The following is a 13,425-nucleotide window of genomic DNA, read 5'->3' as shown; positions in this document are numbered from 1 at the left end:
CTCTCTGCATGTCTCATGAAAATACACCGAGTAAACACCAGATTTTTCTCAAGAATGGCCATGGTGAATGAAATGGTGCTTTACTAAATGTCTGTCTATAAGCTCATAATTTTTAAATACCATGAGTGAAATTGCATGTATTGCATCTCAAAACTCAATTATTTTATTGAGACGGTTAATAGGACAATAGATAGAGGAACATGGATGTCTGGCTTCATCGCCAGTCGGTGGGGTTTGGTACTGTTCATGTCACGTAGGTGAGTGGACCCCTGGGGAGACAGTCTTCATGTTTCTCAATAACGAACAGTTATCAAGTACACGTTCTTTCTAAGATAGGAAGTGCACTGGTAAGACGTACAAAACCAACCATGCCTAGCACAAGAGGCTGTAACATCATGGCAGTAAGCACACTGGTCTGTAAGCATGAGACGCCATGGCAAGCTGCTGAGAAAACCGGCTCTTGTTTCTCTTCTTAGGCAGCTGAGTTACCTCTTGGAGTGGTTCTCTTCATTTGTATGTAACATTGCTATGTATCCACATACCAGTTTGGATTGTCTTAATGATTAAAACATCTATAATGTAATAAGTCTTAATGTTTTGAAAGACTTTTGGTCAGTTATATATAAGACCTTAATTTATAAGAAGCACAGAAATGAATCCATGTTAGAATGGGAGATTCTATATATAGTGGATGTAAAAATAATTTTGAAAGCAAGGTCAGTGTAGAAGGCAAAAGCAATATATTTTGAAAGACTAGAGAACAACAGTCCATTTGTCAGAATTGGTTACTGTTTTGAGTTCCATTAAGAATATGAGTCTAGCCAGCTGTTGGGTTCGTCACACCAATTCCAGCTGTGATCAGAATGGCATCTGAGCATGGTCACATAGTTGGTCTTTATTCTTGTTAATTTTCTTTTAATAAATTCATATTATTGAAAAAATAAAATTGACAGGAATTCTATGTAAATGCTAACTATGGACAAATGTCACAGTACAAGAGAGCAGTTTCCAGTGATGTTATTCCTTCAGACGTGAGCAAGTGGAAGTTTTAGCTCCTTGATTATCCTAGCTTACGTAAGCTAAAGTGCCGTCTCATTCCTCACTAGAGGAATGCATTTTAAGAGGATTTTCTTAGATTAGGTATACCTCATTTCTAATTAAATTTTTTTTCTTAGTATAAATTCCTCATTTTTGTTTATTTTTTAATGTTAAAAATGTAATTTAAGTGTATGAGCATCTTGTTTACATGTGTGTGTATCACCTATGTGCCTGGTACCCAGGTAGGATAGAGGAGGGTATCGGATCCCCCGAGACTGGAGTTGCATACGGTTGTGAGCCACTGTGTGGGTGCTGGGAATTGAACTTGAGCCCTCTAGAAGAACAGCAATACTTTGTAATCCCTGAGCCATCTCTCCAACCCCCTCCTTTCTGTGTTAGATTTCCCTGCTTAATATAAATTCAGGCTACAAACCAAAAGTTTACAAGATACAAAAATACTTGTCTTTTTCTGTTAGTTGGCATGCCTTTTAAAAGTCATTGCAGGAAGGTGGGTGTGTCTCTGGCAGAGGTTATTTTTACTCAGCTCTGCCTATTCAAATTATAGGAAGTGAATTTATTTCCCTAAAATAGGCTGTTGGTTGCCTGGTGCCTCTCTCCAGAGCCTTTCTGTGGTGCAGTGAAACTTATAACATTACATCTGATGATCTCAATACATCCCCGCACTGTGTTTGGAACAGAGAGGAGCTACTGTGCCTTTCGTTGTGATCTGTGATGGGGAAGAAACTAGAGATCCATTTGTGAATGGGTGCACACAGATAGCAATTTAAATGAGGAACTCTGGGGTGGAGGCAGATTAGAGTGGTTGCTCCTAGCATAGGTGTGAGCACTAAGAGCTTGTGCTCTCTGCTAGATCTTAGACATGGAAGATCGTTTTTATGTTTCTCACTATTCCTCATCTGCCCGGGTAGTCATCAGTATACTCTTGCTAATCTAAAAGATACTTGCTGTCAAGGTGGCGTGTAACACAAGTGAAATCTATTGCTTCATAAGGTGACACAGGTCTCAAATGGTATAGATGCAGGTGGGGAGAACACATTCTCTCTCTCTCTCTCTCTGTCTCTGTGTCTCTGTCTCTCTCTCTGTGTGTGTGCTTGTATGTGTGTGTATATATTAATAAACTCCATGAGTACTGCTGTATTTGTCTACTATGGCTTTTCTCATGGTGTAGGGTTTCCTTTCACACTCACTAGGCTGTAGAGACCCTGTTCTGGCTCCATCTGTAGCATTACAAACACACACATATATGGGATGAGTCCCTGCCGTGCATTTTCCCATGTGAGTTGCTCTGACAATTAAGTTGTTTTGTGTCTTCCCATGCCCGGAGTGGTGCTAGTCCATCTGATTCTATGTCTCTTTGCCTTTTGAAATACTTAAGATAATTGTTGAAAGTAAAACCCATCTCCTGCCTGTATCTTTTGCAAGCAAATGAGACGTGCAATCAAATAACCGAAAGCCAGAGGAAACCTGCCAGTCAGAGAAAAGAAGAATTTTCTTTTACAATTTCCAATTTATGCTTATGACAATCAAGGACTTACGGCAGGTTTTCTACCGGATATAAAATTCATGATCTACGGTTAGTGCAGTGAAGCCCACTGAGAGACACTAACCACCAGGAAGCACCAGGTATGGAGGCAGCTTGGCGACATGCTCTTGACAGCAGTTTTGTAAATTCTTGTCTTGACATGGCACCGTTGCTGCACTTGCTTTTGCTCAATACAAGGAAGTGCTTTGGTGGAGGTCTGTGCGCAGTCAAATCCCAAGTGAGTTACAACATTTAGAAGAGCTGACTTATTTAAGAGCCATTCATTGGGTGCCCACAACATGTTGGCCTTTGGGTAAATTATTGTGCCAAACCACTGCCTACCTACCTATTTTCTTGAATATTTAAGTTTTTTTTTTTCCCTCTAAAATTCACCGTTTTCTTTCAGAAGATGGTAGTTGCTAAATGTTAAAAACCAAAAAATTGAGCCCGGAGCGATGTATTCCTAGCTTTTGGAAGGCAGAGGTGGGTGGAGCTTGTCTACTTATCAAGTTCCAGGACCTTCAGGGTTAAGTAGGGACTCTCTCAAAAAGTCAAAACCAAATAGTTCAAATAAAGACTCTCAGAGTTTTAAGATAAGAGCTGGGAAGATAGCTTAGTTGGTCCAGTGTTTGCTGTTCAATCCATCACGAGGCCTAGTACCTAGTACCAGTACCCAGTACCCAGCCAGGCACGGTGGTGGTTGTGCATCTGTAACCCTAGGCATGACAGTGGGTGCTAGGGAGCCCCAGCATGGGAGGTGCAGGACAGAGACAGAAGGGCCGTCAGTCAGCCAGCTAGAGGTTCAGTGAGAGACTTTTTGTCAAACACTCACAGCGAGAGTGACATGTAAGACACTTGAAGTCAGCCCCTAGCTTTCACATGTGCCTGCGTGTAGGAACTTGTGTCACCACACACGTATGTGCACATGCGAATTAACAAGTATGTCTACCCCCTCCACAAAGAGTATTTAGAGACTGACTATTGAACAAGAAATACGTACGTGGACACCTGTACTCATCCGCTCACGTGGACCAGTTTAGAAGGAGGAGAGAAAAATAGCTGGATGTCAGTACACGGGTTTATCTCGTTACCTGGTTCAGGCCATAACATTTGGATGATGGCAGTTCACAGTTGCTGGTGAGAACATTCTCATTGTACTGTCCCTTCTGCTTCCCAGCATGCTCTGCTTCAGTTCTCATTCTTTTCAGGATTTCCCATGATGCCTTGCTCACTGCTCTTCTCTTTTCCAGGACAATGGGAGAAAATGGGGAACTTTGTAGATAAAGCTATTATCAGGTTTTCTGTGTGGGCACAGCACTCACTTCCATTGGCGCTACCTGCTTTCATGTCCCCATCCTTCCCAACAGTGCACTCTAACTGTGCTGTGCAGTGTCTCAAAGACCAGGCTGCGACAGCCATGCAAACAGCGCCGGTGAGCGCTTTAGAGATCTCCACAGCATTGCAGGAGAGCACTTTGTCTTCCGAGTGTAATGAAATATTTCTTCTCCAGCTAATGCTGCCTGATTCTTTAAACTCAAGTCTTAGGAGCGCTCCTTCATGCATTTTCCCTTGCAGTTCTGGGCCGAGGTTCTTGGGCTTCTTCTGAACCTCTTATAGTAATAAGTATTTATTGAATACTGAGTTATTTAACATTTTATGCAAATGTAAACAAATGCTTCTTCTTTTTTTTTTGTCCTCGCTGGGAGACAGTACCTGAGTGATACAATCTGTGGATAAGAGCATGGATAAGAGCAGCTTAGACTTCTGAGCTGGGATACTGAGTTCTGTCCTGTGTGAGAAGAGGGACCCCGAGATATTAGCTACCTCTGCTTCCTAGCTCAGTCTCCTCTTTGTTGAGACATTGTCTGCAATGACTTGGTTAATCATCTTACTCTGAAGACAATGGAGAGTTGAATAAGTTAACCCGAGTCCTTGGGGGACTTGAACACCTAGCTGGGTGGGTTTTGTCCCTTGTGTAGAAGGATCCGGTTTTCTGCAGCTGCCTAGTGGCTCTTGAGGAGCCATGCAGCTAGGCAGAGGTTCCCTTGGTTCTGTGCTATAGCAGGCGTTTTAAGTCGCTTGGATGATGTATTTTTTTTTTTTTCCTGCAGACAAAACTATCAGTACCAAATGAAAATGGAATTAAGGGTGGACTGTTTGGAAGGAAATATACCTAAAAATATCCATTCCCATCTCTTAAAAAAATTGGCTGGAATACCTGGATTTTTCTGAGTATAATTTTAGTTAGGTAAACACTAAAAAGATATTTTTCTAAAGAAGGAAAGAGCACTTTTACGAAAAATGACAGTTGGCAGTCCTCTTCAGTGGTAGATCAGTTTTGCAAAAATGGTTTTTCTTGTCTTCCAGTTGAAGAAAGTGTGAATTCAGTCAGGGCCAGTGACATGGCTAAGTTGGTAAAGGTGCCTTCTGTCAAACTTGATGACCTGAGTTCTGTCTCTGGTACCCATGTGGTGCAAGGATAGGACCCATATCCAAAGACTGTCCTCTGACCTCCACATGTGGAGGTTGTCATGGAAACACACCCCCACCACTTGTAGCCACACAAAATAAGAACACTAATAAAGTAATAAGAACTCAAACACTAATATGGTTAGCATCATATTGCTTACCTGAAAATATTCACCCTTTAATAGCCTTCTTTGTAGGATACCCGCTTAAGAACAGAGAGACACAGATGTGCATTGCGGGTGCTTTTCTATACAAACCTTCAGTGTTTGTTTTGATGTGTGCACTAAACAAGCTCATTAAAAAGACATCTGGGCTTCATAGCTGTGTGGGATGTGCTTCATTAGGCTTTAAAAATTGGTGAGCTGTCTTAGAAGCATGCAGAACTATATTTGGTATATACCTAAAGCAGCTGCCAGGCAAATGGTGCTGACCTTAAGGGTCTGGGTTATGGCGATCAAATGATCCTTGGTATATTGAATGGGGACTAAGAAGGAAAATTATGACAAACTTCTGAAGAGTTAGACGGCATGATTTAATAGCTACATAAACCATTGCTAAACAAGTGCAAAAATAGAAGGCCATACTTTACTCGTCAGAAAGCAAGGAAAACAGAGAAAAAGAAATCATTTGGGGCCTGAAGTCTGACTGTTATATGTTATATATTATACCCCTAGGTATACATACGCGTACACTCAGCACATGGTAATGTACTCAGCAAGCACATGTTTGAATCTGAAGAGCATCCGTGGCAACATTCCTAGAAGATGCTGGTCACCATCTGTGATGTTGGTCAGAACTGCCTGGCACAGTAGGCTGTCGGAGAATCGGTGAAATCATCAGAATGTCTCATGACTCTAAATTAGATTATATAGGACACTTTAAAACACACTGCAGGGAACCATTGAACTTGGGGAAGCATTCTTTTCCACCTAATTGCTCATGCTTTCGTGGGGTTTAAAAATAGAAACCATAAAATATATTTTCAGAAATGTCGACAGGGCCTAAATTTACGAGAACTTATGATCAAACATGAATACATTGAATATTCATGGTTTTTGTTATAGTTTAGATCATAATTCTCTCCCACATTCCCATGTATTGAAAGGCTTGGTCCCCAGTTGGAGGCACTGCTGGGAGGTAATAGAACCTTTAACAGGCTGTGTTCAGTAGGAGTTTTTAAGTAATCAGGTTAGGTTGTGGGAAGGGATTTGAACCCTCATCACTCCTCTTCCTCTCCTTGGTTCTCAGTTTCCTCTGCCTTCCCACAAGTCTGAAAGCAAGGAGGACAGCCGAGTAGGGACTAAATTCTGTAAAACTGTTAGCCAGGGTTAAACTGCCTGGAGCCTGTTTTTCATTACCACCATCATACATTCATGCTCAATTATATTAATAGTTGTAGGGGAAATGAATTGTTTTGACTATACTAGACTATATAATTGGAATTTTAGTTGGAATTTAACTCTTTAGGAGAAATTTGTTGATCATTTCATTTTGTTTTTGTTTGAGACAGGGCCTCTCTATGTAATAGCCCTGTCCTGATCAAAAGAAGTGACATTGGACAGTGTTCGAACAAATCTTTCTACCTCTGCATTATAACAAGCCTCTGAAATCTCAGTAGCTTTGGCACGTATTCAGGATCCAGCTGATGCTTCACTATTGGGTCATATACCTCCTATAGATTTCCTCTGTCTTATTTCTGGTTAGCTACTGCAATACAGAAGTCTGTACAGTAGACTTTACAGTCAACAAAGTCATCAGAAACAACAGAACCCAGCCCCAGGGAGAAAACAAAAGCTAGACCCCTGGGTCTGTAGAAGTATGGCGCTGTCTCTCCTCTGCTGAAGAGTCAGAGATTGTGCTGGCCACATGCTCGAATGTGATTCCGTGGGAACTGTGGATACCAAGGGTGGAGACGCTTGAGTTGGACGACCTGACGTTGGAGCTGTTAGCAGAAGCTGGAAATGCTTAGGACTCTGTCTGAGTCAGAGGACTTTGAACTGTGGACTTTTCTAACAGTTGCTTTCAATTAAGCCTGCCGGGCCTGCTGGGGTTCTGGCAAGTCAGCTGTTCGGAAAACTCCCATTCTTTGGAAATGTTCTGACTTTCCCAAGCTTTTACTCAGCATCTTGGATTTTGTTTTCATTTCCATTTTCAGATTTATAATCGCTTAGACACAAATTGCTGTGGATTCAGACCTCGCAAGGAAGATGCCTGTATGCAGAATGGACTGAGGCCAAACTGTGACGACCAGAATTCTGTGACTTTAGCACACATTGTCCAGCGAAAGAATGACCCAAAGCATTTGGTCTTCATAAACAATAAGGGCTTCTTTGACAGAAGCGAAGACAACTTAAACTTCAAACTGCTAGAAGGCATCCGAGAGTAAGTTTTCGCGCTGTTGTGAGAGTCCCATCTTTCTTTAGCCTGGGCTGTTCTGGAACTCTCTGCGTAGCTCAGGCTTTCCTGGAACTCACTGACTTCCAAGCTGACCGTAACCTTGCAGTCAGACCCCTGCTTCAGCTTTCAGAGGGCTAGGATTACAGGAAGGAGCTGTCACACCCAGAACAAAGAGTACACTTTCTAACGACGTGACATCTTGGATGATCACATGTGTGGTTAATGACTAGTCATGTTCCACAAAAACTCAGGCCTGATGTTGGAGAGATTTCCAAAAAAGTTGTGAGTGTGGGAAGAGAGATGTAAGGGAGTAAAATAACCTTCCCAAAGCAGCCAGTGCACCTATCAACAGTCCACAATGCCTACATAGCTCCTACCACGTTCTACCTTCACTGCCTTGCTTAGCCTTCATTGTGAGAATCTGTGTGGGTGAGGTTGGACAGATTCAGGGCTGTCAGGACTAGGAAGAATCAGGTGGCAGAGACTCTGTGATTAGGGCATGGGAGAAACAATAGAGATGTCCAGATCAATAATAAATGATTTGGCATGTCAATAGAACTGATAAGCATGGCAGGATGTCAGATTCATGATAAACTCACATGACTGCTATTAATACAGGGGAAGAAAGACTGTATGAAGAGCAGGGCACCAGAGGACAGTAGACCCTTCAAGTTGGGTAGGAGGACTTCGGAGGACTCAGAAGTCTTTACAGTAGACAGACTGTGGGGTTGGATCTTGAGCAAAGGAAGACCTGCAGGAGGCTAGACCATGAAGTACTGTTATATGCACTATTGGCCAAAATCTCAGAGGTGACCTAAACAATTTGGGAGACATTTGGTAGGACTTAGAAAGAAAGGATACAGAGTAAAGGGGGCAGCAGTGTGAAGCTAAAGAAGATAGTTGTGCCCAGTGGAAGCAAGAACACAGCCGATCTCATGCATTTGTGGATAGAGGAGGTTCAGATTCCTGAGTCCCAGGAACTGGCCACAGAGTCTGATCAGTCTCATTCCAGTTATATAAGTTGTGACTAAATTTCACAGCAAGTGGAGCCACCCTCGATCATTACCCATTTTAGTCGGAAGTAAGATTCCCTAATTAGATTAGATTGGAAGCTTAAGAGTCCATAAGATAGCGACAGCTCCCCAAGAGCTGAGCAATGTCAGGAAAACACCCCAGTAATTCTGAATTTAGTGATAGAACTCAGCTTTTTAAAGCCTGTACCCCCTGTTTTTTTCTTGTGGATACTTGTACTTGTGTTCTGATGCTATTACTCAGTGTGTTCCATGCCCAGAGCTTGAAGGCAAACCCAGAAGAGCACAAATACGGGTAGTACTCCCCAACGATCCATTGTCTGCAGCCCATTGCAGTTGCTTCTCCTTGACTTTGTGCTTAGATAATATGGATTTTATATACTCTCAATACTGAAAAAGCACACTCTTCCTGTTGGTTTTGAGAGTCCCATGAGGGTGTTTTTTTTTTTCCCCATGTCTTTCCCTGTTGATGCTCTTCACATCTCTGTGAATTAAAGGCAGAATATGTGACAGATTCTCCCTTTTAAATGTCTAAGTCAAGGAGAATTTATTGCATAGAAAAATTGACATTCTCAAGACATCACTTAGTAAATTGATACTAAGGCTTAAATTTCTTAGGAGAATTGAGAGTGCCAGTGGCACACATCTATCTATCTTAAATGGTCACATAAATGTGAATACTTTTAATAATATATAGTTAACTAAGTATAATTAATTATTGATTAATTATGAATATTAATACTTTATACAACAAAATGCTGCTTGGTTAATTCATAGCCCACAAGACTGCATGGTCCATGTCCTTAGGGAACCCAGAACATACAAAAGCCTTATTTAACCTCACACTTCAGAGATTTACTAAGCATGCTCAGCTCTGTGACCTTTGGTCTTCTCGCATCCTCAGAATTCTTGAACTTGGGTCCCTAGTGCCCATGCATTCCGGATCTTGTCTCCAGGTTTGTCTCTAAATAAGTGCACATTCTTGCCATGTACTTTTTGAGGTACAGCTGAATTGATGTGAAAGTTACTCTTGAACTCCAGTGATTATATGGTGATTTTAGCAGCATTTTAACGAGAGCTGGAGGAGACCAAGCTGACATGTGGCAGAATATAATCTATGATTTAAACAAGAATTTTTTCAAGATTTCTGTATCTACTGCTAGATCCTATATATGCTAGACACTGACTCTAGCCTTTCTACACGAGAAAAAGCAAGTTCAGTGAACTCTCTCAAGCTGATTCAACCAGATCCTTCTTAAGTGACCTCAGGAATGTCTAGTGAGATGTCATCAGACGTCCTTGCTCTAAACGTTTACATTGCCACCCTTTTGTTACTGTAACTAATGTCTGAGGCTACCACCTTACAAAATGGGAAGATTTATCTCGGTTCACAGCCTTAGAGGTTTCCGTCCACAACCACCTGGGCTCTGTTTCTTCGGTCCTTTAGTGATGCTAAATGCCACCATACTTCCATAAACCAATGCGATGTAAAAAAACAGTAGTAGAGTAATGGTTTTATTTTCTTCTATAAACAACACTTTTATAATCAAGGATGGGAGGTCCTTTTCAGTGCATGGCCAGGAATTGAAAGAGGGAAAAGGAGAGGGTGGAGTCCAGCTTCCCTTTCAAGGCATGCTGAATGACCACATTTCCCATTATACCTCACATTCTAAAATGAGCACCATCTCCAGTCATAGCACTCTAAGGACTAAATCTTTAATACTTGGACATTTGGGGGGACCTTCAGGATATAAATTAAAGCATCATTTAATACTGTACTTAAGAAAAACACTGGCCTTTCTCTCTTCTGTTCTGTCATGTCTATTGTTGCTATCCTCACTCAGATCATGTCATTTTGGTGAGACTTTTTGGGTACAAACTCCCTGATCTTCTGGGCCTTTTCATCTTTCCAGTCTCTCCTCTGCAATGTTTTCTGAGCCTTAGGTGTGGGAGTTGTTTTATAGATAATCCATTAGAACTTGGTTACATGAGTCCTCAACCCTACTCAAAGAATTACAGGCAACGGAGGAATGCTGAGAGCCAGAGAAATAGTCTTATCCAGGGAAGAGTACACCAACTGGTTATCCACTAACAAATGGTCAGCCTTGAAAACATACACACAAGTAAGAGTATGTAGACTGGGCAGATCTTATTTAAGAATAGATATAAATTCACATACACATATGTTTATGTAATAACAATGAAAAAGAGGCTATGAATTTGAAAGAGATCAAAGAGAGATATATGGGAGGACTTGGAGGGAAGAAAGGGAAAGGGGAAATGATTATATTAAAATCTCAAAAATAAATGACTTAAAATAGAAAAGAAAAAGACAAGTACTGGCAAACAGTCAAGTTCCAAAAGTGTAATCTGAACCAGAGGGAATTCTTCTTTTAATTGAACTTTCTTTAAAAAAATAGTAATTTCCCTTTTGTTCTGTTACAAGTTTGAGATCATTGAGCTCTAAACTCTAGGTTTTGCTCAGGGAGAATACTCCTCTGAAACCACACATGTTTTGCTTCTTACCGTTTCTTTCATTGGGCCCACCTTGCTACTGAGAAAGCAGATAAAAGGCTTTCTGTGGGACATATGGAGCTTAAGACGAAGGGAAATACTTCTTCAGACCTAAATTGATCTCGCTTCTGTGCCTCTCCTTGTCAGTCTGTAACAACCTTTAAGTAAGAAATTAGGATGTCAAGTTCTAGTTTAGATAATTTGGTTCAATTGAAACAAATTTTTCTTACATTTTATTTTTAAGAGAAGTGTCTGCTTGACGGTGACAAAAGCCTTCTGGTTCTCAAGGTCCCATTGGGTAGTGTGATGTATGCCAGATTAATGAAGGCAGAGCAGCTGGGGGTGGGGGAGGAATAATGATTCTGAGCAATCGCGAAGAGCGAAATACTGTGTTATCGTTTCAGGTTTCCAGACTCTGCCGTTTCTGTTTTGAAGAGCCAGCACTTACGCCAGAAGCTCCTTCAGTCTCTCTTCCTTGATAAGGTTTACTGGGAGAGTCAAGGAGGAAGGCTAGGCATCGAGAAGCTCATTGATGTGGTGGAGCAGAGAGCCAGAATCCTTGTCACCTACATCAATGCGCATGGCATCAAAGTATTGCCTATGAACGAATGACGAAGGGCTTTCTGCCTCGAAGGCTGTACATGTGTGACTTTTGGGTTTTCTTAAATACAGCACATCAACCATAAGTGTTTCTAGGAGGGAGGCCGCATAGCTAATACAAAACTGACCCAGTATATATCATAAACCAAGTTAAAAAGAAGTTTGCAGAGTTGAAAGATATGCATATTCAAGAAGTATGGGAATAGCATATTGCTTGCAAAATGCCTGATGGTATTTTTTGCCTAACACTCTGGCACGTGTCTCAGCCTTGTTATTACACAACAGCCCCAATTATTATTCCCACTAATCTTTAAACCATTGTCATGCCATTTGATGGAGCAATATCAACCAGAGGCACTGACTCTTCTCATAAACCATTCTCATGCTGTTTGACTAATCTGACCAGCTCCCAGCAGAGAGTTTATTGACATTATCCTGATGATGATTTTACAACCATTTTCCTAACCCTATCCAGAAGCAATTCTATATTGGGAAACTGGGACATGTGGGCTGTGAGGGCAGCAGAGTCTTGAAACATTTTCTAAGCAGACATGGTAGTAGATTCATTCGCAAAGCAGCAGTGTGTTTCCTATATAATCAGGTCTCTCCGATCAACCAAAATCTCATACCCATTCCTTTTAAGAAACCAACCATCAGCATAGAAATATCTGTATGTAACAATGGCTATATTAGTTCACTTTACTTTCTTAATTTTGATTCAATTTATGTCTGGTGGTTAGAAAACTAAACCGCTATAAGGCATGATGTTACCTACTTGAAAACTTATTTTGTAGCTTCTCTTAATGATCTTATAGGTTGGTTGGTTGGTTGGCTTTTTACAAAAATGATTATTATGTCTCATGTAGTACAGGCTGACTTTGAACTCCTTATACATCTGAGGATGCCCTTGGTCTTCTGGTGCTCCATCTCCCAAGTATTAGGATTACAGATGTGTGTCACCATGCCCAGCAGTGCCTGCTCTCAGACTCAGAGCTTTGTTCATGCTCGAGAGGTGCTGTGTGATTAAGCTCGTGACCCCAGCCCTCTCTTGTTTGTTTGTTTATTTGTTTTTAGTTTGCAAGACAAGGTTTCTCTGTGTGTAGTTCTGGCTGTCCTGGAACTCCTTCTGTAGACCAGGCTGGCCTCGAACTCATAGAGATCTGCCTGCCTCTGCCTCCCGAGTACTGGGATTAATGGCATGTGCCACCACTGCCTGGCTCCCAGCCCTCTTTTAATGACTGTTTGTTTAGTAAATTGCCATTTTATAAAGGATATGCTGTAATTTCTGTAGTTTTTTTAATCATAGAAGACTTCTTTTGTATAATTAGGTTTCATCTGATTTAATTGTTGTTATCTAGGAATTGATAAGTTCACATATTAAATATATTATGTCGATCAATTAAATATGAGAAGTCTCAATGAAGCCCAACCTGAGTGACTGGATCTTTTCAAGACAAACACATAACTAGAGAACATGTGTCAGCAAATTGGCAAAATTAAGCCTCAAACAATTCTCCCCTGAATCCCTCTATCAGCTTTTAGTTTGGTTGGGATGACTGAGGCGTACAGTGTTCATGCTCTGAATTGTTCTGTCTTTGGGAAATGTGCAACGTTGTCACATATTCTACTTATATGGAGGCTCAGAATCCAGAACAAATTATTTCTCTCTCACTTTTACCTCTCACCCCTTATTTAAAAGCCGATTGATTAACCTGATGTGGTGATGTATACCTGAATTCCTAGAACTCAGGTAGCTGAGGAAGGAGAATTGCAACTCTGAGGCCAATCAGGTCTGTGTAGTGACATCCTGTCTGAAATGTATCCCTCCCTTCA

General features: G+C 41.2%; 1 protein-coding gene across 1 annotated transcript in view; it reads left to right on the top strand.

Moving 5' to 3' along the window:
* The window catches only part of Gask1b (golgi associated kinase 1B), a 41,940-nt gene extending 29,522 nt beyond the window's left edge, over positions 1-12,418 (top strand). Inside the window, exons 3-4 of the mRNA XM_038348221.1 lie at positions 7,206-7,432; positions 11,397-12,418. Coding sequence (XP_038204149.1) covers positions 7,206-7,432; positions 11,397-11,604 — 435 coding nt within the window. The 3' untranslated portion in view covers positions 11,605-12,418. The remainder of the gene's footprint in view (positions 1-7,205; positions 7,433-11,396) is intronic.
* Positions 12,419-13,425: the final 1,007 nt, after the last annotated feature.

Source organism: Arvicola amphibius, chromosome 11 (genome assembly GCF_903992535.2).
Source record: "Arvicola amphibius chromosome 11, mArvAmp1.2, whole genome shotgun sequence".
Taxonomy (NCBI): domain Eukaryota; kingdom Metazoa; phylum Chordata; class Mammalia; order Rodentia; family Cricetidae; genus Arvicola; species Arvicola amphibius.
The sequence above is the reverse complement of the archived record's forward strand: the minus strand, read 5'-3'. Positions and strand labels throughout refer to the sequence as shown.